Source organism: Myotis myotis, unplaced genomic scaffold (genome assembly GCF_014108235.1).
Source record: "Myotis myotis isolate mMyoMyo1 unplaced genomic scaffold, mMyoMyo1.p scaffold_m19_p_14, whole genome shotgun sequence".
Taxonomy (NCBI): Eukaryota; Metazoa; Chordata; class Mammalia; order Chiroptera; family Vespertilionidae; genus Myotis; species Myotis myotis.
The window spans coordinates 39,648,303-39,672,141 of record NW_023416318.1 but is presented as its reverse complement, the minus strand read 5'-3'; the positions used below and the strand labels follow the sequence as shown (position 1 = coordinate 39,672,141).

The 23,839-nt window shown below is 41.1% G+C and overlaps 1 protein-coding gene across 16 annotated transcripts in view; it reads left to right on the top strand.

The window, feature by feature from the left end:
- The window catches only part of LTBP1 (latent transforming growth factor beta binding protein 1), a 344,018-nt gene that overhangs the window by 248,518 nt on the left and 71,661 nt on the right, over positions 1–23,839 (top strand). For all 16 annotated transcript variants that reach the window (XM_036334902.1, XM_036334896.1, XM_036334900.1 and 13 more), the window contains 5 exons: positions 3,676–3,795; positions 13,861–13,983; positions 16,977–17,099; positions 18,534–18,656; positions 22,746–22,868. In XM_036334902.1, coding sequence (XP_036190795.1) covers positions 3,676–3,795; positions 13,861–13,983; positions 16,977–17,099; positions 18,534–18,656; positions 22,746–22,868 — 612 coding nt within the window. The remainder of the gene's footprint in view (positions 1–3,675; positions 3,796–13,860; positions 13,984–16,976; positions 17,100–18,533; positions 18,657–22,745; positions 22,869–23,839) is intronic.

Genomic DNA, 23,839 nt, shown 5'->3' with positions numbered 1-23,839 from the left:
ATTTTCTATCTTTATGCTCTTTCTTACGCCCTTCAGTATCTTCCTTCGCTGGTATTTCAAGTGAGGTCACATTAGAACAATTATCGCAGAGTTCATGCAAACCCAGACTTAATTACAGTGTCTGGGTCCTTCGCGTGAGGACACGGTTCGGGTGTAACCACCTTTGATTTTTTTGTGTTCTTGACCTTTTCACCTGGATCCGTTCCTTTGTCTCAACTTGTTTCTTTCACGTAGATTTTGGGACTTGCTGGCAGACTCCCCACAGAAGCTCTGTCTAATCCACTGTAGGCCACATTCCAACAGCGCCAGATAAAAATGCCTTTGTTAATGACCACAGCCATAAATTGGCGCTCCTTACAAAAATGTTTTGAAACATTTTTATTTTTTTTTAAGAGGGACATGATTTATTTTATTCATTTTAATATTTTTATTGATTTCAGAGAGGAAGAGAGAGGGAGAGAGAGATAGAAACATCAATGATGCGAGAGAATCATTGATCGGCTGCCTCCTGCATGACCCCTATTGGGGATTGAGCCCACAACCCAGGCATGCACCCTTGACCGGAATCAAACCTGGGACCCTTCAGTCCATAGCCCGACACTCTACCCACTGAGCCAAACCAGATAGGGCTGAAAAGTTTTTATAGCATGGTCAAAGTAATGAACAATTTCACATTCTCATGTTTGGGTCCAAATTGCACACAGGTTCTTTTTGAAACCCTGATGGTACTTTTCCCTTTAATCATTTTCATAAAGAAAACAGCATTACCCTGATCCCCAAACCAGACAAAGACATTAAAAAAAAAAGAAAGAAAATTGCATTGAACTTTGGCTTAGATCCTGCCATGGAAACATGAGGGTGAAGGTGCAGGGGTCTCTGAGCTAGTGCTTAAGGAGCCCATATGTGGGGGTGGAGCTGGGGCCCTGGGGTTCCCTGCCCGGCTGCCCGAGGACCAGCCTCTTTTCTAACATGGCTGGGCATCCAGAGGGAGGGAAGGAGGTAGACTGGTTGGGGTGGGCTGCTCTCAGCTGTCCCTTGGCGTCTGCAGATTGGTTTTTTTCACAGTCCTATCGGCCCAGGCCTGGAGGGAGAGCTAATTAGACAGTTTTTGGCAGCCTGCGCCTGCCTCCTGCTGGCCTCTTGCCTTGGCCCCTTCGGTTCTAATCGAGAGGGAAGTGGGAACAGTGTCCGTTACCGGATCTCTGGTCAACTCGAATGAGAACAGAGCCGTGAACTGTCCCCCGAGGGCCGAGGGACCTGGTGGAGTGCAGGTGTGACGTGTCCCCACTCTCCTCTTCCCGGGAACTCTCTCTCTCCGTTTGGAGAGGCAGGGTGGACACAAGAGAGAGAGGAACTGTGGCATCAGCTCACGACCCCCATAGGTCGTGACTGTCTGCTTGGGAGCCAGTGACTTGGCCCCTTTGAAAGTTACTTCTTCCTCTAACATGGCCGCTGAGAAGTTGACCCTTCAGGGTTGCTGAGAATAGAAATGTGTGTTGCGGTAGCTTATATGGTGCCGGTCACCTTATTAGTTCTGAGGAAGCGTTTGTTTCTTAAACTTTGCCCTTCTCTGATGCCTTTTCTTTGTATGTAGATCTTCTCTGTACATCTCTAGTTGTGGGAGTACTTAAAAAAAAGGGTGTGTGTGTAGGTATTTGATAAGCATTTATATGCAAAGCAGCACTCCCCAAGGAGGTCAAATGTGGATCTTTATGTTCTAGTACAGTCTCAGAATGAGAAGACCAGACATTGAAACAATAGCTGTAGCATAAGGATGGAGAGTGGGAAGGAGGAGAAAAGAAATGTTGCAAGTCCACGGGAAACAGGAGACTTTTCGGTAATATTCAATGTGTGCAGATTATTTAACAGAAATATTACCAGAGTTCCCTGTGTAAAAAAACATATACTTCTCCCCCCATGAAAAGGCTTGAGGAGAAGAAGGAGCCAAAGAACATGGCTGTTTGCTAATTTTGTCATGGACCCGACCCAAAGGTCCCCGGGCTCCTGGCTCACGGAAGGTTTTCTCAGCTGTCCCTGACAAGGCTGCTTTCAAACAGCGCCAGTCTCCAAGGAGCCTATTGTAGTTCACAGACATTATCTCATGCGTCCTTACTTTATTCCGTTAAGATATTACCAGTCAGGTAGTCCCTGATGCATAAATGAGGGAACAAGAGAGCAGGTGAGGGCAGCAGGAAATTCAGGGATGTTAGCTGGTGTTGCTCAGTTGTTGCACCTTATTTATCGGACCAGCCGCCCTCGGTGACCTTCTCTGACTTAGCAGTCGCAGTTCTGTTTAAAAAAACATCCCATCCAGAGAATAATGTCATGCTGTTTGGAAAGTGAAACTGGCGAGCATCATCTTTTTGTAGAACAAGAAGTCCCAGAACATCTGACCTAAAAAAAACCCACACACACAAAACCACTGTGTGTCATTGTCTATTGGCAAGAATTTTTCACCGATAGGAAAAATAATTACAATGCTGGCCTGGTGTTGATTCTGTTACTATCGTCTTCAACTTTTTTACTTCAAGCATTTTTTTTACACACATCCATGGGTATGTCATGGGAGATCATTTTAAAGAATTTACCAGAATGAAGATGTCAAATGCCCATGCCTGTTCTGTGTATCCATCACGGATTTCTTTCACTTTTCAGCTTATGTCCTGAGATACCTGTCTATAGTTGAAGTATGATTAGAGATCTTCTATACATTTTATATCGAGACACTTAGACATTAAATCCATTCACTGAAATTCAAAAAAATCCAACTCCAGAAAAACACTTACTGTAAATATATCTTACGTCCTTCCCCCATTTTGTTTAACTAATTTTAAAAATGCCTCAAGCTATTGGAGTCATTATCTCTGCCGCAGTCCCAACCGTATTTAAGGTGTTTTGTCCTCATATGGACGAGAACAGTGATTAGTAACGTCAGTTAGCTGTGAACGTGAAAAGAAAGGTGTATTTTTATCAGAAAATACTACCAATGATCGTATCACCATGTTTGCTGGGAAATCTTGAAAGTATGTGATGAGTTCATTCTCTTCTAGTGATTTTTTTTTCTACTTCCAAGGAATTCCTAGCATATGAAAGGTTTTAAATTATTTAAACCCAGGATGTTTGGGGGCCCATTAGGCCAAAGTGAGGATTTCCCCAGAGCGTCAAGTGTCTGTAGCGCCGACTTGTCACTGGGTGGATGTACAGGGTGGGGCAAAAGTAGGTGTACAGTGGGGAGTATTTGAAACACAGAGTTTATTCTTGTATTCACTATGGTATCATTTTCCACATGGACAACTGTAAGCCTACTTTTGCCCCACCCTGTATGGCTTTTTCCTGCTCACCCCTATTCTCTGTCTTTTTTTTCTGGCAAACTGCACACTTGCTTGAAAGGTTTGATGTCCAGAAAGTTGCCCTGGAGACGTTGCAAGCTCCTAGACTAGGGAGTTCAGGCCCTGCCAGTTGGAGAATTGGGTCCCACGACATCCTGGGAATATGTGTAAATGTTTTGGTCAAGGTGTACCTGGCCGTGCATGACCGCCGTGCGTTTATAGTCCTGTGTCACTTAGCCGGTTGTTTTCCCCACCAGGTAGGGCAGGCATTTCCCCCCTTTATCACAAAAGTGTTTGCTGTAGTATCCTGATAAAATGTCTGTGACCTAGCTTTTTGATTTTTCAGATATTGATGAGTGTTTGAGTCCAAGTACTTGTCCAGATGAGCAGTGCGTGAATTCTCCTGGATCTTACCAGTGTGTTCCCTGCACTGAAGGGTTCCGAGGCTGGAATGGGCAGTGTCTCGGTAGGTACCACAGAGTTCTTGTCATATAGTTTTATTTCTTCTGTCCGGCCTGTTTTCTGACAGAGTGGTGTAATGCCAAATGAGCCCTCTTTCAAAATAAAATATAAATAAATACACACACATACATATGGAATGTAACAAAATATTATTCTAAGACAACTTCAAAGAAAAGTTCTAAGTGAGTTTCAACCATGGAGAAAATAAGGAAGTGAGTCGGCATGAGGAATGTGGGATTTTTACATGCAACAAATAATCCTGCTGGAAACACATTGTTACCTGATGTGTTAAATAACCAAAACTAAATAAAATAATCGCCACAGGGAGAACGGTGGAAAGCAAAATACTTAAAAAGTGAGAAAAGGCATAAGAAGAAGCTGTTAGAGACCACATAGAATTAGGAAACATACAAACACAAACTTGCAGCAGAAATAGCAGATGCAGAAAGGGAAATCTTGATTGATTGCTCATGTCCCTTATATAATACATTTATTCATTTAAGTATTTAATATATAGTACCTGCATCAGGCACCGAGAGAGATCTGATATACTTGCTTCGGTTCTAATTACACGGGCTCTCACTAGCTGTCTCCTTTCATGGCCTCCCTTGGTGTTTCTGTCTACCATACAATCTTTTCCTTAAAAGTTGAACTCTTTTGCACTCCATGCCAGACTCTGAACTTTTCTTTCATTCATTCCTTCTATCCTTTCTTTCACAAATGCTAGACAATTTACTATATATGCTCAGAGTTGTACTGAGTGCCGGGGTACATCAAGTGCCTTTTTCAAGGAACTTACTGTCCAGTGGGGAAACTGGGTAACCACCCAGATATCTCATAAATCAGTGCAAATGCACAGCTGATAAAAGTGCTAGAAAGGGATGGTTGTGTGATGCGACAAGAGCCTGTGCTATAATGAGTTGCCTCTAGGAAAATTCTTGAGTTAATTTTTAATTGGGGAAGGCGATGAGAGGGAGAACGTTTTGGATAAAGGAAACAGCATATGTAGGGGGCTTGTAGAAAGAGGCGGTCATATTCCAGCAGCTGAAAGGACAGTGTGGCTGAAGGACAGAGATCAAGGAAAGATTTGCTGCAGGATGAGGAGTAGAACATGCCAGACCTTCTGGGTCTGTTAAAAATGTTGGCCTATTCTTGCAATTCTGGGGAGACACTTAGATACTTCAGGAAGTGTGGTATAGGTAGGCCTGGCAAAAACAAATCTCCATTTCAAAGCTTTGGACTCAGTACCAGGCAGCATGAGCTGTACCTGGTGCAGGTGGCCCCAAATCGTGAGCCTCATACCCATGCCAAGAGCGTCTATGAATGGAATTGTGAGATGTTGATCTTCGGGGAGAAGAAAAGATTTTTTCATTCATTGCTTATTTGATAAGATTTTGTTTACGACGTCTGTGTTGGTCAGAAAGTGCATTTGGTTTTAATTTTCCGATTTGGCATACCTTTTATAGTTGTCTATGAAGGTTCCATTCGTGCTCTCATTTCCACATACGGATGGATATTATAACCCAAGAGCAGATGCTGAACTGTACCTTACGTAGCTAAGTGGTGATATAAACGCAGCCCTGATTCATGAATTTGCTAATGGAATGTGACTGACCAAATTGGCAAGTGATTGCTCTTCAATATAAATGCATTTGTCTAGATTGGGCAGTAATAATAATAAATGGCTTCTCATACCTAGATGTATACAATAAATCTAATTGTGGCCACTTTGCTCCAGTTGTAGTGACAGAAACACAGCACCTCATTTAAAAGTAATTTCACTTTGCCAACCAGATTAGTAAAATCATATGCAGAAACATGAAGTCACTGCGCTACGCAACCAAAGTCACACACTTAGCCACTTGTTCTAAGCAATAGCTTTCGTTTTTGCATTCCGAAGGTCATGCATCTCCTATTAAAAGTAGGCAGCGTACTTTTTCCTTCTGTTCTGGGTCAAATGTTGGGCTCTTTGTCATCTATAGATGAAGCTTCTCTGTGGTATAATTGCAGTTCCTTTCATTGCTCAGTTGGACTTGTGCTCATTCTGAATTCCTCATGAGGGCTTTTGCAGATGATACCAAAATGGATTTTCCATCATAATTTTTTTTATGGCAGTAGAGCTTTCAAATGTTGAAAAGTTGAGTGTGACAGAAAGCAGAAAGATATTGCAATAAACCTTTCTGCTCATATTGAGCCAATGGATGGATTGAATTTTTCTGCTAAACTCTGACAGTGCTCACGAATACCCAGCCACTCCTCTTTGTCTCTGTAACTTGTAGAGTTCAGTTCTCACCTTTGTACTTGTGGGACTCCAGAAGGTGTAGTCCTTACCTAATCTTACCTTTGTGTTGAGCTCATGGGTAACACGACTTGATCTATATGTATTCATTTATTTATCAATTGAGTGCCTACTATGAGCCAGGTGTTTTTGTAGACTTTGGGGATAGAGAGTGAACAACGTCAATTCCCTCCTTGCATTGCACTTCTACTGTAGAGCTACTGTGTTTACAAATAAGTAACTCAACAATGAGAAGTATATGGTGTGTCAGATATGATGAATGCCATGAAGGGAAGGAAAGCAGCATAAGAAAGACAAGGGAGTGTTATAGTTTCTGTGGTGGTCAGAGATCAGTCATTTACAAGGTGTTCCTTGTTAACCATTTGCTTTGTCTCTAACAGTTATTTGTGAGTAGTGGCGTGTTATATCCTGTTAGTTCAGATAATTTAGAATACATTGATGAGACTTTTATTGTCCAACTCTTAATGTATGAGAACAGTAAAGACTTTAAAAAGTTCCCAGATCTCACTGTTTGAAGAAAAACCCTATACCTGGCATTTGCTAGTGATCACCTATAGAAATAATTGCTACATCACAGGGCTGTTCTGTGCCATATGTCTCATAGTCTCCTCTTCTACTACCCTCCTCGCACTCATTCATTTTTTAAAATTATATGATTAAACTTGTACATTGTTGTGTAGAATAGTATTTTTACTTGCATTATGCTTGGTGTTTGCTTTTTTTGTGTGTACTCTGTCCATCTTCATTCTGACTTGGCTCATTTTTATTTGAAATGGTTTAATTGGGAATTAAGAATTGCTTTTTTGACCCTTGTATTCTGCAGGGATTTGCTGCCAGTTACACTTTCTGATTCTTTCACTAACTAAACAGTGGACTTGCTGAAACCATTGATGGCCTGTTTGTCTTCATGCCATGTACACTGGGTCTTACTGATTGATGCTTCTCCTTGGTTGGTGAATTAGGACAGAAATTATTTGGGGCAGAAACAGGTAAAATGTCAGCAGGTGTTGTCACAGGGAACACACTCTTTCCTAGGGTTTAGCCCAGGACACATAGTCCTTCATTCTCAATAGTTTATTGTCCACTCTCAAAATATCTACCCCTCAGTATTTTCTGGCAACTCTTTTTGGACCTCTGTTAATGTAGCATCTTCTTTCAAGTTGTGGATTTTGGTCCTCTCTTGAGAGTCACTTTCATCATTCAACACTGTACTCCTTGGACCTCACATTCAACCTGGAGTTGTTGCCCATTCAATCCCCACCTCTAATGACTATTTCAACACCTTGAGTTCTGTCTACTTCCAACCGGCTGCTCCAACCAGGACTTTTCTTGAGGAGAGCCAGCCTGACAGGTACTCAATTTATAGGTTTCTTTTGACTCCTGGAGAACTAGCCTGATTCCAACCCAACTAGATTATTCCCCATAGGAAATTCTCTCATATTTCATTGTTTAAAGGTACTTTCCAGTAACTCTGACATAAAGATCACATTTCCCTGAATTTAGGCAGATTGGGGACCATGTGACCATTCTGAAGCTTAGTTTTAATATCTGTAAAATAGGATTGAAATACTTTCTTCATAGGGTTTATTGTCAGAATTAAGTGAGCAATATAAAGTGCTGAGTAAGGTGTTTGACATAAAGAAGGACTCCATTAATGTTAGAATTCTTCTTTCCCCCCTGGTACCCTCCCTTTTATCTTCCTTATCCTGAAATACACATAAGATGGCAGCTGATCTGACCATCTACCTTTTGTGGATATTATAAAATGTCAACATCCGACTTATCCCTAAACCATTATATGCTAAAGGAATCTCTAATCCGTCAGCAAGTTATTGAGCACCTAACTATTTGTCTGCCAGATGCCAGAGAAGATTTGAGACAGTGAAAAAGCAAAATAAACCAAGAGTAGAATGTGGTTACCTGGGGCTGGGGCTGGGGGGTTGGGGAGATGTTTAAAGGTGCAAACTTGAAACTCTTGATAAGTACGTTCTGGAGACCCAGTGCACAGCATGGTGATTGGAGGCAGCATCACTGGATTATAAACCTCAGAGAGACTAGATCTTAATTGTGATACAGGTGTTAGCTAATGCTACTGTTTCACAACATATAAGGTATCAACGCATCCCTTCAACTTATATAATGTTATGTGTCAATTACAACTCAAAACAAAAAAAATACTTTTGTGAAGGAAACATGCCTGTGTGAGAATAACAACAAAAAACCTCACTTTATGTAGTTTACAAAGGGCTTTGACTTTGTGGTTTCATTTGATCCTCCTGGCAATCATCCCTGTAGTACAGCTAGAGAAACTGATTCCCAAATAGGTTAATAGGCTTGCTCAAGGTCAGAGGTAAGATGTGGCAGGGCTAGGACCAGATCCCAGACCCTCTTTCTCCAAAACAATTTTTTATTTTGTTATACACAATATCTCCTGTCTCTCTCATGTGCACTCAAGAAAACTCAAGAACAAAACAACGTAATTAACATAATAAGGAAAGGAAAGTTCATAGGAAGGAGACGTCTGTGTGGGCTGGAGTTGCCCCTTGCATGATGTAATAGTAACGGCTGGGGGACCGCTAGAGTCAGAGATGTCAGACCTGCCCCATAGATAGCCCAGTTGAGTTTTGCTGAAAGACACGGGTGCTGTTGGAAAGGTAAAGTAAGAAGCCAGTGAGTTGGTAGGATTCGTGGAATTGATCTTCTCGGGCTGACCTTGGCTCCTTACCGGGCATGTGCATAGCCTTGGCTGGCTTCCAGTTCTGAAAAGCAGTGCTGCATCTTCAAGGACCATATATTTTTGTAGACAGCTCTGCTACTGCATAAATTGGTCAGAATTGACAGCAGGCCGGAGACCCTGAGGACTTACTGTACCTTAAGTGCACTTGCGGTGGTTGGGTCACACTGGCCTAGCCAGCGTCTGTCTCTCATTTGTCAAGTATGTGTTTCTGTCCAGTATGGTCTCTTACCATCTTTAGTATAAAAGACTGTGTGTGAAGAATAGTTAAGGGATCATTCAAGTAATAGCATGTTTGGGGCAAGGAGTAATCCTAGACTTTTATGTAGCTATAGTGATAGAATAAGATGTTTCCACCCTCCTACCCTCTCTCCTCCCATATCAAATGATGCTCATTCATGAAGTCCACATGGGTCACTAAGGAATTAAATAAGGCTGAATGGACACTGAAAAATGCCTGGTTCACAGTGTGGACAAGTTCACCTCCTTGAAAGTACAGGAAGTAATGCAGGCCAATGGTTGCTGGAACCAGTCCTGACCCACCCCAAGGACCTAAGTGAAGTGGAAGGGTGGGTACAGCACAGCCTTGGGCTGACTGGTGTAAAATCAGCCACTGAAAACCCTTTGTGACTTAGAAGTCAGGCCCACCAGGTAGTCTGGTATGTTCCCAAGATATTAGGAAGGGAAATTTCAAAAGAGTTCCTGACTCAGATGAAATGCATCCCAAGGCAACGAGAGAATTGCAGGTGGGATTGCTGGCCAGCTGGGAGTCATCTTTGTGAAATGGTTGAGGATGGAAAGTTGCCAGAGAGCTGGAGAGAGATTAATGTCCTCATTTCCCCCTAAAGAGGAAAGAAGGTGGAGTCAGGAGCTAATGACCCATGAACTTCAAATTGATCTTGACAAAGAACTGTAGACTACAGGATTCAGGTGATGAGGTGAAGCACTTTTAAATGAAAGCGATGATCATAAGAATCAGCCAGAGTTCAGTCAGGGCAAACCATGCCAGACTGTCTTGAGTGCTTCCTCAGGGAGAGCGATTAGAGGGGTAGCCAGGAGCTACTCCGGGCGTGGCATTTCTGGTTTCAACACGCCATTTGTTACAGTCTGTCAGGGGATTATAGATGAGAAGGATCCATTGGGGTTGGGCAATAGAATAGTGAGGAGGATTCATAAACTTTTGAACTATCATATCCACAAAGTGCTGGTCTCATAAATGCCAACAACTTCCTTACTGCGGGAGGTTTTCATTCATTCATTGAAGCCACTTTTTCTGTGGACACGTTTTTCATGATAAAATTCCCTTTTGAACTCATAATGTATAGGCAGTGTAAGAATTTGGGTAATGTGGCTCTCTTATAAGACTGTAGTCGTAGAGTAAGGTGAGTTTTGATCTCCAATATAGACGTTACTGTTTCCCTCTGCGGCGGGGAGGTTGTGAGTGATGGGTGCTGAGGGGGGCAGGGACCACCTTGTTTCCCACGGCATTGATCCTCCCAAGTGTTGGAAGGAAGGATTGCAGGGACCAGCCCTTCTGTCCATACCACTTGAGACCCCGCAAGTTTGTGTCCTTGACCAAACTGAAGAACACTGGGACCCACTGAGGATTTTTAAATAGAGGAACAACCATTGATTGGATCTGTGTTGTAGAAAGGTTACTCTGGCTGTAGGTTGGGTAATGTTAGAAGAGGGAAAGACTGGAAATAGAGAAATAAAAGGCCATGGCAGTAATACATGTGGGATAGAATGGTAGAATAGGAATGAAAAGAAAGTGAGGATATTTGAGAGATATTTGGAAGGTAGGATTGATAGGACTTGGTAATAAGTGTAAGACATCTAGAAAGGATGATGCCCATGCTTCTGACTTGGACACTTGAGAGGGTAGTGACACCATGTACTGACATGGGAGACAGCATTCAGAGGAGGCAGTAGGGAAGGTCAGTTTTGGCCGTGAAGACTCAGAGGTGTCTGTGGGACATCAGGTGGGGATGTCTCGTAGACTGACCTGCTCGATGTAGGGATCTGCAGTTTAGGAAACAGGTCTGGGCTAAAGATACAACACTGAGTTTATTTTGCATCCACCAAGTGAGGCCCCATCTAGATACATGTCTTCTATATAGAGATTCTTTTTTAATTGAGATATAACTGACATATAATGCTGTATTAGTTTCATATGTACAACATCGTGATTCAATATTTGTTTACATTGCAAAATGCTCACCACAGTAAGTCTAGTTAACATGCGTCACTATACATAGTTATAAATTCTTTTTCTTTTCTTTTTCTTGTGATAAGCTACTTTTAAGATCTTCTCTATTGACAGTTTTCAAATATGCAATGCAGTAGTTTTAACTGTAGTCACCATACTGTGCATGACATTCCCAGGACTTACTTTACTTATTTTTAAAATATATGTTATGGATTTTAGAGAGAAAGGGAGAAGGAGAGAGAGAAACATCAATGATGAGAAAGAATCATTGATCGGATGCCTCCTGCACGCCCCCTATTGGGGATCGAGCCCACAACCCAGGCATGTACCCTTAACCAGAATTGAACCACAGACCCTTCTGTCCACAGGCCAACGCTCTATCCACTGAGCCAAACCATCTAAGGCTGAATTACTTATTTTATAGCTGGAAGTTTGTACCTTTTGACCCCGTGTAAAGGTACTTTTATAATATTTTACTATATAGTTACTTTCCCAAGGGCATGAGCTCCATTAAGTCCAAATACTCATTGAATCCAAACTGCTCCGTCTCCATGTGAATGATTGACTTGCAAGGATTCTGGCTCCATGCAATTATGTCTGTAATAAGTGAAGAATAAAGACTTCAGAATACCCTAGGTATTTCAAGGCATTCTGCTTCATAGTTAATCATGGTAGTCGCCTGACAAAATAGAACTGTTATAAGTATCTCATGAATAGTAATCGGTAATGCCTATTCATTTACTTTAGAGAAATATGGTCTTGAGCTGATTTTGCTATTACGTTCTCCAGCCCTGTAAGTCACATTCCCTGGTGCATGAATAATTAGAGAGAGCGAGCCATACATTTTTCAAGTTGTTACCATTTTTTTCAGGCAAACCAGATGCTAAACTTGACATTTTCTCGCTGCTGTCAGGAATGGCCATGCTTATTGTCAAGGCTCATTCTGTCCCACTGTTTACTTTGGCTTCGGTGTTTGGCTTCTTTCAAGTTACTTGCCTTCCATGTGTACAGAGGTGGATCCCCACACAGGCGGACGGAGCGTGTGTCAGCCTGGAAGTGCTGCTCTTGCTGTGATGGATGGGGAAGAGTCGGTTCACCATGGTTAGGGGTTGTGTGGGAGCGGGTAGAGCCGCCTACGCAGTGCCAATTGCTTGGCTGTTCTCTGTATGAATGTGGAACCCACCTGAGCACACAGACTCCCCTTTCTTTACCATATTTTGCTAGGCTTTATTTCTCAATTTTATTGTAAGAAAAGTAGAATACAGCTTTAATGAAATGCGGGGCAAATGAATGCACTCTGAATTCTGGATTGCTGACCGGAAATGAGATCTCTGTTGTTGATGTGCTCGTGACACTCTGTCTGTTAACGTTAAGAACATTAAGAGGGTAGAAAGCTGTTTTTCCTTTGCAGTGAGCATTGTCAAAGGAAGTGGGTGAAATCAGGAGCCTTTTCCTCCTTATTGTCTGTCTGCCTTATCATTAAGATGCACTGATTAGGTTACAGACTGCTTTACAGTTAAGCCTGAACTGCGATGCTGTGTGTGTTTGTGAGCACTTTAGGTTTTTTTCCTCTCAGGCTTTGGTTATTTATGCTACATTATGTCTTCCCACTACAACATACAGTGGACTTACCCAGGGGCATTCAAATGGGACTCAGAACTCCAATTTTTCTTTTTTTATTAATAATGTTCTCATAGGAGCTTAATGGATGCTTTATTTCATTGAATGAAATCAATGAACACTTAGATGAGTATTTTTGCAAATAATTAAAACAAACATAAAAATCTCTCTCTATCACTGAACTTAACTTTGTCTATGACAGAAACTTACAGCCAAGTTAGAAGGGTGTGCTTCAGTGATAACACTGACTGGATTTCAATCTCAGAGCCACCACTTTCTAACTGTGTGGCTTGGGCAACCCTATTGGATGTCTCTAAGTCAGGGGTCCTCAAACTACGGCCCGCGGGCCACATGCAAATACAAATATTGTATTTGTTCCCGTTTTGTTTTTTTGCTTCAAAATAAGATATGTGCAGTGTGCATAGGAATTTGTTCATAGTTTTTTTTTAAACTATAGTCCGGCCCTCCAACGGTCTGAGGGACAGTGAACTGGCCCCCTGTTTAAAAAGTTTGAGGACCCCTGCTCTAAGTCATGGTTCCTTCCTCTCTTGAAAGTGGTTCGCTGGACTTTGTTAGGATTAAATGAGATAATATAGGTAAAGCCTTTAGTGCCTGCATCCAGGAAGTACTTGATAAAGATTAGCTATTATCTGCCTCTTTAGCCTGTAGCATACCTTCTGACTGCCCAAATAGCCTTACATTTGTCCCCAGACTGTTTTTATAATGCTGGTTTTGTTAGTTTTTTTTCACCTATTACACTTTTTCCTGAGGTTTCTCTGGGACCCCAGTCATAGCTTTTGCTCCCGTGAATCCTCACATCTTACTGAACTCAGTTCTCCAAGCAGAGCTTGACGCATCTTTGCTTCCTTGGAATATGTTCTTTTGTAGGGGATGTTGCTCCAAAACCACTCTCTTCTGCTCCCCTGTCTTCCATTGAGTTCATTCATACAGCATGTTTGGTTCCTTTTGTCAGTTACTTTGTAGGGAGTAAATTAAGGCACAGAACCGTCATATAAGCAGCTCACACCACAGCTTTTTCTCCTTCTAAGGGTTAATGTGAAAGTTTATCTTACAGATCTTTTGAAGATCCACTATTTTTTTTTTCTAACTAAATTCAACTTTCTTCATGTTTTATTTCTTTCTTCTCTGACCTGCTTTTGTTTATTTGTTTTATAATTTCCCTTCCCAATGGGCACCATTCCTCAAGATGTGGATGAGTGCCTGGACCCGAAGGTCTGCACTAATGGGACCTGCTCCAACCTTGAAGGCTCCTACATGTGTTCCTGTCACAAGGGCTACACCCCGACCCCAGACCACAAGCACTGCAAAGGTAAAGACTGTCATCACCTCTCTCCGTGTTGTTGGAACTTCCATTATGAATATATGAGAGTAACTAGCCTTAGAAAGGGACCCACATTACCTGTGGTTTATTTTCACTGAGCTACTTGGGTATGCCAGACCATAGCTACGTATACAATGTAAGATAGTGTATTTTTACAGAGCATCTGTAAACCATAGATCTGTTTATTTAAGTTTTTTTTCTGTTTCTATAAATAATATGTACAGTTGCACAACTCTGTGAATATACAGAAACATTGAATTGCATACTTTAAATAGGTGAGTTGCATGGTATGTGAATTAGATCTCATTGAAATTGCTACTAAAAAAAAACATACCCAAGACATGGGTTTGATCCCCCGTTGGGGCCTGTACAGGAGGCAACTGATGGATGGTTTTCTCCCACATCAATGTCTCTCTCTCTCTCCGTCTCCCTCTCCTGCTCTCTCTCCCCCTTTCTCTCTCTCTCTCTCAAATCAATAAAAACTTATCCTCGGGTGAGGATTTTTTAAAAAGTTCCTATCTTCTCCTTTAGAAACCTATATATATAGGCATTAAGTGTTTTCCTTATTCATCAATCAAAATCTTTCCTTTTTATAATAATAAACTACATAACATCCTTTTTCTTTAGTTATTTCATCATCTTTTTCAAATCACATCAGCTCATAGATGTCAAATTCTTCCCAAGTCATAAATCTCTCTCTTTTCCAACTTTGTAGCAAAGCTGCTAATCTCACCTTGTGGATGGTCCGAAATATGACTTTGTCTTCACCTCACTAAATAGACTGACAGCCTTTAGCAGGTTATGAATACATTACCTAACGTGTTCATTTATTTCTGCTTTATTTTTTGCATCTCTTTGCATCTGTGCAGTTTAGCACTGTATGTCCTAATTTTATACATAACTAGAGGTAGTCTCTATTTGAACTCTCAGCTGGACTTGTCAAAGGAATATGTGCAAAAAGTCTCTTAATTATCTTTCACAGAAAATAATATTTCCATCTCTTGGCACAAAAGAGAGATGATATTTTTCCTGCATGCCTGTTCTTTAGAAAGCTTTCTTTTATCATAGGAGTTTGGTCCCTTCTCCGAAACGAAAAATGCCTTTTGATCTGTAGAATTAAACAGCCTCTGTTCCCCTTGGTGATTTTAAAGACCCAGCGGCCACCTGATTCAAGATAACTGTGTTGCCTCAAGTTATTCCAACTGTGCATGTCATTACTTATAATGAATTACTTCCAACAGTCTTCCCAATACAAATGAGGAACTTATGTAAGATGCCTGGCTTACCCTGCCGGTACTGGAATGGAGGGTCTATTCTTGTGGCAGACATCGTCACATGAGAATACTTAATTTGTCATCTTCTTTGAGAAAATCAAAAAGAGTCCAAGGCACTAAAAATGTTGTCAGACATTACATGAGATCCAACATGCTACAGGAGCAGTTGTTGGTCTCAAGCTCTTGAACTGAGAGACCTCAAGTATTTTATAGAATGTGCTGAAGAAAATACGGTGTAGGCTGTTCTTTGCTGTCGGCCACTCCTAAAACTAATAGACTTAGAGTGTTGGAAAGGTATAAAATAATTCTTCAAATGAAATTCAGCTCACTTATTTGATTTCTCTTTTGGTAGTCAACAATTGGCAGGCTGGACTTATGTATTAATAAAAGGGATCAATAACACAGTAAGTGAAACAAAAGTTTATAGTACACTAATTTCTACATAAAATTAAATGGAACTCCCCCCCCTACAAATTCCTGAACTACAATTAGATTAATAGTTTATGTGAGCTTTTTTAAAGGAAACTTCAAATAGCTCGAGACCTTGCTTGTATCAGGATAAAATCAAAAGGTTACTGCCTTCCTAGAGGTTAAGAAATGCATCTTTGCTCAGAAAACAGGTAATTGTCAATAACACTTAGGGGGAAGGACTGTTCTCTTGGGTAAAAACTTTCAGAGACATTGTAACTAGGGTATTTTGGGAAGAAAGCAATAGTCAGACATTGATTGCTAGGACTTGGTTTCTGTAAAAGAAATCAAGTCATTTAATCAAGGCATTTAAAAAATTCTCACCACTTTCTCTTTTGATATTCCAGCAGCCATCAATATAATACCATCATTTCACTTGGCTTTCCTTGTTTCTTTAAAATTAAGTTCTTTGGTTAGAGTGTTGGCCCCCGCACCAAAGGATGTCAGGTTTGATTCTGGGTCAAGTACACATTCGTGGGTTGCAGGTTGATCACTGGCAATCAATCAACGTGTCACTCTTCTCTCTCACAGATCTCTCTCTCTCTCTCTCTCTCTCTCTCTCTCTCTCTCTCTCTCTCTCTCTCTCTCTCTCTCTCTCTCTCTCCTCCACCAATAAATACATAAGTTCAGTATCTTTTAACACAGCTGTTTGATTTTTTACTTTTTCAGCTTCTTCTAAATATAGGAGAAATGTTTATTTCTCTCCATTACTGCCTTCAATATAGTTTTGTTTTTAAAATTCTTGGTAGAGTCTTAATTCAGCCTTCTTTCCTGAAATTTCTACATGCTGCCAATTGTCACTATTTTGTGCTTAGATTTTCTCTTCTGTTTTCAACTCTCAAATATTTCATCTTGTATTTCTGCTATAGCCAAAGTATGGGAGAGATGGCAAAGGGCTTCATGTTATATTAAAAGTAGCTTTAACTTGCTCATAACTTTATTGTTTATTTGTAACTTTTTCCATTCCACAGTTCTGCTGCTGAGGTTGATATGAGGAACATTTAGTGAGCTGAATCAGACTAAAATTTAGAGGGTCTCATATAGGAAGTATTATTTTTGTAATATTAACCCCAGAATGTACTGTAGAGAACATTACATTCCCCCTTTTCTTTGTTTATAGAAAACTTAAATGGAACACCTTGTGGGCAGTGGCTTAGTTTAGTCTGAGTTGAGACTAAATTAAGTCACTAGTCTAGATATGACCTAATTTCAAACAGTTGCCATTGTATGTGTTTCCAGATATTGATGAATGTCAGCAAGGGAATCTCTGCATGAACGGGCAGTGCAAAAACACCGAGGGCTCCTTCAGGTGTACCTGTGGGCAGGGCTACCAGCTGTCAGCAGCGAAAGACCAGTGTGAAGGTAGGCCTGTGGCAACGTGAGCTCCTGTGCTTTCAGCCTGAGGCCCCTGGCCTGGAACAGGTGCACTCGGGAAAGTGAGGCACTACATCGATGATGGCTTTCTAGTGCCAGGAAGCAAGGGACTTACACTTACATCAGGAAAGTCAATGAAACGGGATGGAAAATATGTAAATTTGAAAAATAGGTAATTAGTGATCAAGTGGCTGGGCATTCATATTAGTAAGAAAAAATATTGCTCTCTGTATTCCTTACTAGAGAAAATCAATTCGGTTGAATTCATTTGAAAGTTGTGCACACTAGGATTCTTGCAATTAGAAGGTCGTTATATCAGTCTGGTATGTGCTATGGAATGTTAATGACCTTAACTTTTATGTGTATTCAGCTTTAAAACATTTTTCCTTTTTAAAAAAATCACTAAAGAAGACTTTTCAGCAAGACTGCAATAGTGTCCCCTTTCTACTCGGGGATAGAGTTTGTAAATTATGCCCTATTCCTACAGGTGATAGTGAGGAGTTTGGACCTCACTAGGTTTGACCTTAGACTTAAAAGAAATTTAATTGATCTCAATACAAGAAATCACTTTCAGGTAGTAAATGAATCTGTGGTACTCTTTTCCAATAATACCTCATTTACAGTAATAGGCAGTGGGCTGTAGTGTGCAACTCTCTAGGCCAGTGGTTCTCAACCTTCTGGCCCTTTAAATACAGTTCCTCATGTTGTGACCCAACCATAAGATTATTTTCGTTGCCACTTCATAACTGTAATGTTGCTACTGTTATGAATCGTAATGTAAATATCTGATATGCAGGATGGTCTTAGGCGACCCCTGTGAAAGGGTCGTTCGACCGCCAAAGGGGTCACGACCCACAGGTTAAGAACCGCTGCTCTAGACTATCACAGAGTGTCATAGTCGAACCTATAAAAGAAAGCTACGAAGTTTAGTGAAGGCTTATAGACCCCAGCAACGTATTTACCACACACCACTAAACAGTGGGATTCATATGTACAGGCTTTTAACACACTGATTAAAATTGTAAATTTATCTGGATTTCTCCCTATTGGGGGATTAATAGCTTTTTACTATGGTAGTGTTTCATTCACATAACAAAAAATCAAGTCTAAGTTAATTATAAGCCATCTAATTTATATACTTCCTTTGCATGAATGATTGAAAGAATTTTGTAATATAATTTTTAATTGATTGCAGAGAGGAAGGGAGAGGAAGAGATAGAAACATCAATGATAAGAGAGATAATCAATTGGCTGCCTCCTACTGGGGATCAGGCCCGCAGCCCGGGCATGTGCCCTGACTGGGAATCGAATGGTGATCTGCTGGTTCATAGGTCGATGCTCAACCACAGAGCCACACCAGCCGGGATAAAAGTATTTTTAAAGCAACCCTTCTGCAGGTTCTTTTCCCTCCCCTGCTCACAGATATTGACGAATGCCAGCACCGCCATCTCTGTACCAACGGGCAGTGCAGGAACACGGAGGGCTCCTTCCGCTGCGTGTGTGACCAGGGCTATAGAGCGTCCGCCCTGGGGGACCACTGTGAAGGTGAGAATTGCTCCTGATGTCAGAACCGGAAGATGCCAGAATCAGACAGAAATCAGTATGTTTTTCCAGCCTGGGTCCTCAAGCCCAACCTTTTGGCTTCACAGTTGAGGACATTAGGTCCCTGCAAAGTGTTTTCCCCAAGGCCACGCAGGGGATGCAGAGAAGGAGTGGGACCCAGGTTTTCTTTGCACCGCTGGGAGCTGTTTGTTAGAAGCCTTGTGCCCGTGAGAGGAGGAAAGGACCTGTTTAACTTTTCTCAGCTGTGGATGGAGTGTGGTCCTGGGTGTGCAGTTCTGAATGGTGACACCTTATTTATGCGGGACCGGCATGCAAATGATCCACATAAGTAAATCCAAGTTAGTTTTGGAGATAATGGGAACATTTTTAAGAGGCAAACATTAATTTGGTTTTGAGCTTTTTGCATAGGATAGTCCTAAAAGATACCCCACATGTACAGCACTGTGCAGTCATTACCCACTCCCTACCTGCCGTGGCCCAGAACCTCTCTGAGGCCACAGGGCTGCTGAATCCACCTGCCACCCATCTGGCTCTTGTGACTTCTGTCTGCTTTTGATATCCGTCCAAGTAACAAGTTTTTTCCTGACTAGCCTGCTGATTTACTGCATTTTGACTCTGTCCGTTGTGAAGTGTGAATGTGGCAGGTCAGTGCCCCACGTAGAGCGTGCGAGTCGGGGGGGAGTCTGAACCCCACCTGTGAGAGAAGTGGGTGTGCTCTCTAGTGAAAGCTTTTAGAGCCCGTATTTCAATGGCCCCAGATACTTTTTAACTTCCTGTCCCAGTCAGTTGGGAAAGATCCACTGGACTTCATAGCCTCCTGCTTTTCTGCCCAGAGAGCTTGGCACAGCAGTCGCAGCCCTTCTGAGGGGCGATTTGGGCAGTTTCCAGGGCCTCACCGTGTCCACTATTGGTGAATCACCTTCTAGGATTTTACCCTACGGTGGTAATGTTCTAATGTTCTTCAAAGGTCTGACGACACCCGTGAAAAGTTGTAATCAACATACCTATTGAAAAATAGGCAAAGGGTCAAACAAGTGATAAGTCAATCTAATAAACTTTGTGTGAAAGAGTGTGTTTGGGGAACTCTATCCACATGGGTAAATGTTAATGATCCAACATAGTGGTGCTTCAGAGTGGGAGAGGCAGCCTTGTTGGGCAGCCAGGGAGGTCCCAGCCATGGGAACCTCTTGTGAAGTAAGTTAGCGGCATGGCACACGCTGGGGCCTGAAACCGTCCTTCCCTGGTCCCGGCCTGGCCAACAGGTTGACCAAGCCATTGGTTAAGTTTTGGGTAATGGGTCTCATCCAAGGGCATGTTCCTTTCTTTGGGCTGTTATAACATGTAACCACTTTTCGGAAGTTCAGGATGTTTATTCTCAAAACATCCAGTGCGTGAAAAGCCAAATAAAAACTGTTTAGCCAACTTCCTCATCATGGTTAATATATATGATTATAAGATACTATTCTGTTCCATGAGAAAGCTTCTTTTGGAATATGTTATTGATTCTTTTTTCATCAAGTCAGGGCTCATTTTCCTACTGTCCTAGGTTATAAATAGGACTGGAGTCCATCCAGCTAAGTCAGAGCTCCCTCTGAAACTCTATTAGCGCTCCAGCCTGATAATTCCTATCCGGCACTGCTTCCAACCCTCCAGTGTATTTAGCTGTAATTAACTGAGCTGTGACCGTTTGCATGCTGCTCACAGCTGTGGGAAGAAGAGCCATCCTTCTTGTCGGCTTTTATATTACATGTGTAGTTTTTCTCTAATAATTCTGGCAAAGACATTGTTTTCCTACAGGGTTGTCCTATAGTCCTGCTGGCCTTCTCTTAGAGTTGGAAGCCCAAGCATTGTGTTCATTTCTGTGTGCTGTTGACTATACTCAGCAGCCACTTCGTCTAACATGACGGGGTTAGCGCAGTGGTCCTGGTTATCGGAGGTCCAGGTGTCTCAACCTTGAAAGGCTCTGCCTCCACTTGTCCCCCTTCCAGGCACAGTGTCTGATTCCATACCTATCTTAGCACCTTCCCCAGCCCTCACTGGGGTTGCTCCCTGCTAATCCCTTACAAAGCCTGAGACAAAGGTTCCTGATTTACTCTGACTTCCTGTGGTCCCTACATCACAAAATATTCATCAGCTGGGTGTCCTCTCAGGGTAGTGGTCTTCACTGATGGGTCAGCAGCAGGGCAGAGGGTCATTAGTCATCACAGCTGGCCCTGATGGCAGCCATGGTGTAGCCTGGCCTTGCTGCTCTTCTGGTCCTGGAGCTGAAACACAACTGAGTCCTAGATGTTATCTCTAGTTTGACCCAACGAATGCTTGGTCTTTATGGACCAAATCAAAAAACTGTGGGAAGAAATGATTTCTTTCCTTGTCAGAATCATTTATTTTATACATTTGTTCAACAGATATTTATTGTAAGCACAGAACATAGAGCAATGAACCAAAAAGACAAAAATTCCTGCCCTCATGGAGCTTACATCTAGTGAGGGAGATAACAGTAAACGATGTGTAGGTAAAATGCCTACACCTTAATGGTTATGAGAGTGGTCACAAGAATGTGTCTAGATTTGTCAAAACTCATTGAAATGGACTCTTAAAATTAGATGTATCTACTGTATGTAATTATACTTCAGTGAAGTTGGAAAAACACACTAAAGAAAAAGTGATAACTAACCCACTTAATTGGTGACAAAGTCACATCAGTCATGTTTTATGTTTTAGGATCAGTATTCAGAAACACTTTAAATCTGGGTGAACCTCATAATATAACTTGTTTTTACTTTGATAAAATGACATTATACTAGGGTAAGGTGCTTATTTCTCTTTTATTTCCCCCATGACTGGTCAGAAGCCAGTTAATTGGTTGATTGGGTTCTAGGAAGAAAACAATTTGGCGCCTCCATGTTTTGAACCAGACAGTGAGAACTAGACTCCAACAGGCTCCATATTCACTTCCTCCTGGAGCTTCTCCTATATTTTAGCAGCGATCATAGTTATTTGCAAGAAATGCCATAATATGCCAAATCCTGAGAAAACAAATACGGTTTGGTCCCTTAGCTTTCTTCGCTGCTAATCATTTAAATCCTCTATCCTAGACAAGAGAAGAGGGGCTCATGGCGTGTGTTAGGGATAATGAGTTCAGACTGGGAGTGAGTGTGGTACTAAACAGACCTCTGGAAAGTCCTGCCAGTGATCATGCTATGAGGGGGTCCTTAGTTGTCTCATATGCTTACAGTCAAAAACTCATTATTGGGCATGTAAACCATGTTTAGTTGCACATATGCTATAAACATACATATATTCACAAATCCAGGCAGCCTCCAACCTGCTTGTGACAGCTGCTGAGTCAGTGACTTCCGCTTTGATCTTACTGAGTCCCTTTCTGCCAAAAGTCCCTCTGCTTTCCCCTCCCCCTGCCCAGCCTGCTGACCAGACTCCACGGACATTCCTTTTGTTACAGGGAGCCCACTTTTGACCTTTACATCTCTTCTCTAAATTCATGTGACACCTGAAGTTGTTACTGTTCTTTTGATAAATAATTATATTTTTTGACATTTTTTATGTTAAATTGTTTTGGACTTCTAAGACAATTTAATGTTTCATGTGTTTATTACTGCAAATTTTGTTGAACAATCATTTCTCATTAGGGGCAGGGACCATGCCAAATACTTTAAAATTTTTCCTATAATGCATAATGCAGCATCATGTATAAATAGATGCTCAAGATATTCTTAACAGTATATATTTAAAGAATGTTTTTTATTCTCTGTCATCACCAAGAAAATAGCCAAGTAAATTACTCTTTGTTACAGAATTTTGACTTTTCTTCTTCCAATTAATTTCATTTGATGTTAAAACTTCAGATTATATATTATTCAAAGTTAAAATGCTTTAAAAATGTTTCATTTTTAAAAAACTCTTAAAAAGCTTGTCACTCATTTCAAATCATGTGTTATGAGTGATGTAAAAAATATACATGTACATGATTTTTGTGTGTAAATGTAAGGGAAAATACCTACTTGCTTAAGATATAATTTATTTAATCTTTAAAATTCTTAAATTGATTTATAGATATCAACGAATGCTTGGAAGACAATAGCGTTTGCCAGGGAGGAGAGTGCATTAACACCAAAGGGTCCTACGATTGTACTTGTCCAGATGGCTTCCAGCTAAATGACAATAAAGGATGCCAAGGTACTTCTCTCCTCCTCTTTCTCATAATTTACACAGTCCTTCCATTCTCAATGCTTCCTGATGGTGATCTGGGGTTGTACCACTTGCTTTATATGTAAATGGGCTTCGCCAGTTTGTATTATTAAAATATCTTTCTTGGGTTGGCATCGAGTAGGAAGTCCTCTTTTGCATGGCACCTTGTTATTAACTGAAACTCCTATGTTTTAGAACTGTGTCCTCGCTTTGCATGCTGTCAGCAACTGAGATCACCTGCAATCTGTTGTTTTTTTCATGGGTCAATCTTGGAACTTGATTCTAAATGATCTTTCTAGTTTTTCTATATCCTTCGTGGGCATATTTCACTTTGTCACATAGCTAATATTTATCTTTTTCCTTAGCTCTGTTTTTATCCAGTATCCAGCTTTTTCTCTTCCTAAAAAAAATCTCATTAATAATGTGATCAAGTCTAGATGGTATGGCTCAGTGGTTGAGCATAGATCCATGAACCAAGAGGTCTCTAGTTTGATTCCCTGTCAAGGCTCATGCCCAAATTTTGAGCTTGATCCTCAGTAGGGGGTGTGCAGAAGGCAGCCAGTCAATGATTCTCATCATTGATGTTTCTATCTCTCTCTCCTTCTCCCTTCCTCTGAAATCAATAAAACTATGTCTTTAAAATATAATTTGATCAAAATTACGAAGGACAGGATTTTATATTATTTGTCAAAGTGCTATCATATGTAATCTTCTAAACAACAGTACAATGGATTAATAAGAACACAGCACTAATTACTACAACAGCTTAATTTAATATCTACTATATGCTGAGTATTGTAGGTTCCTCATTTAATTCTTACAAAATTTGAGGTAGGTTTTCTTACATTCATTTTGTGCATAAATAACTAAGGCTCAGAGAAGTGAATTAGTGTGCGAATAAGTGGTAGAGCTTTGAACCCAATATCTTCTCTCATTACTATCTGCTCTGCCGCCATACC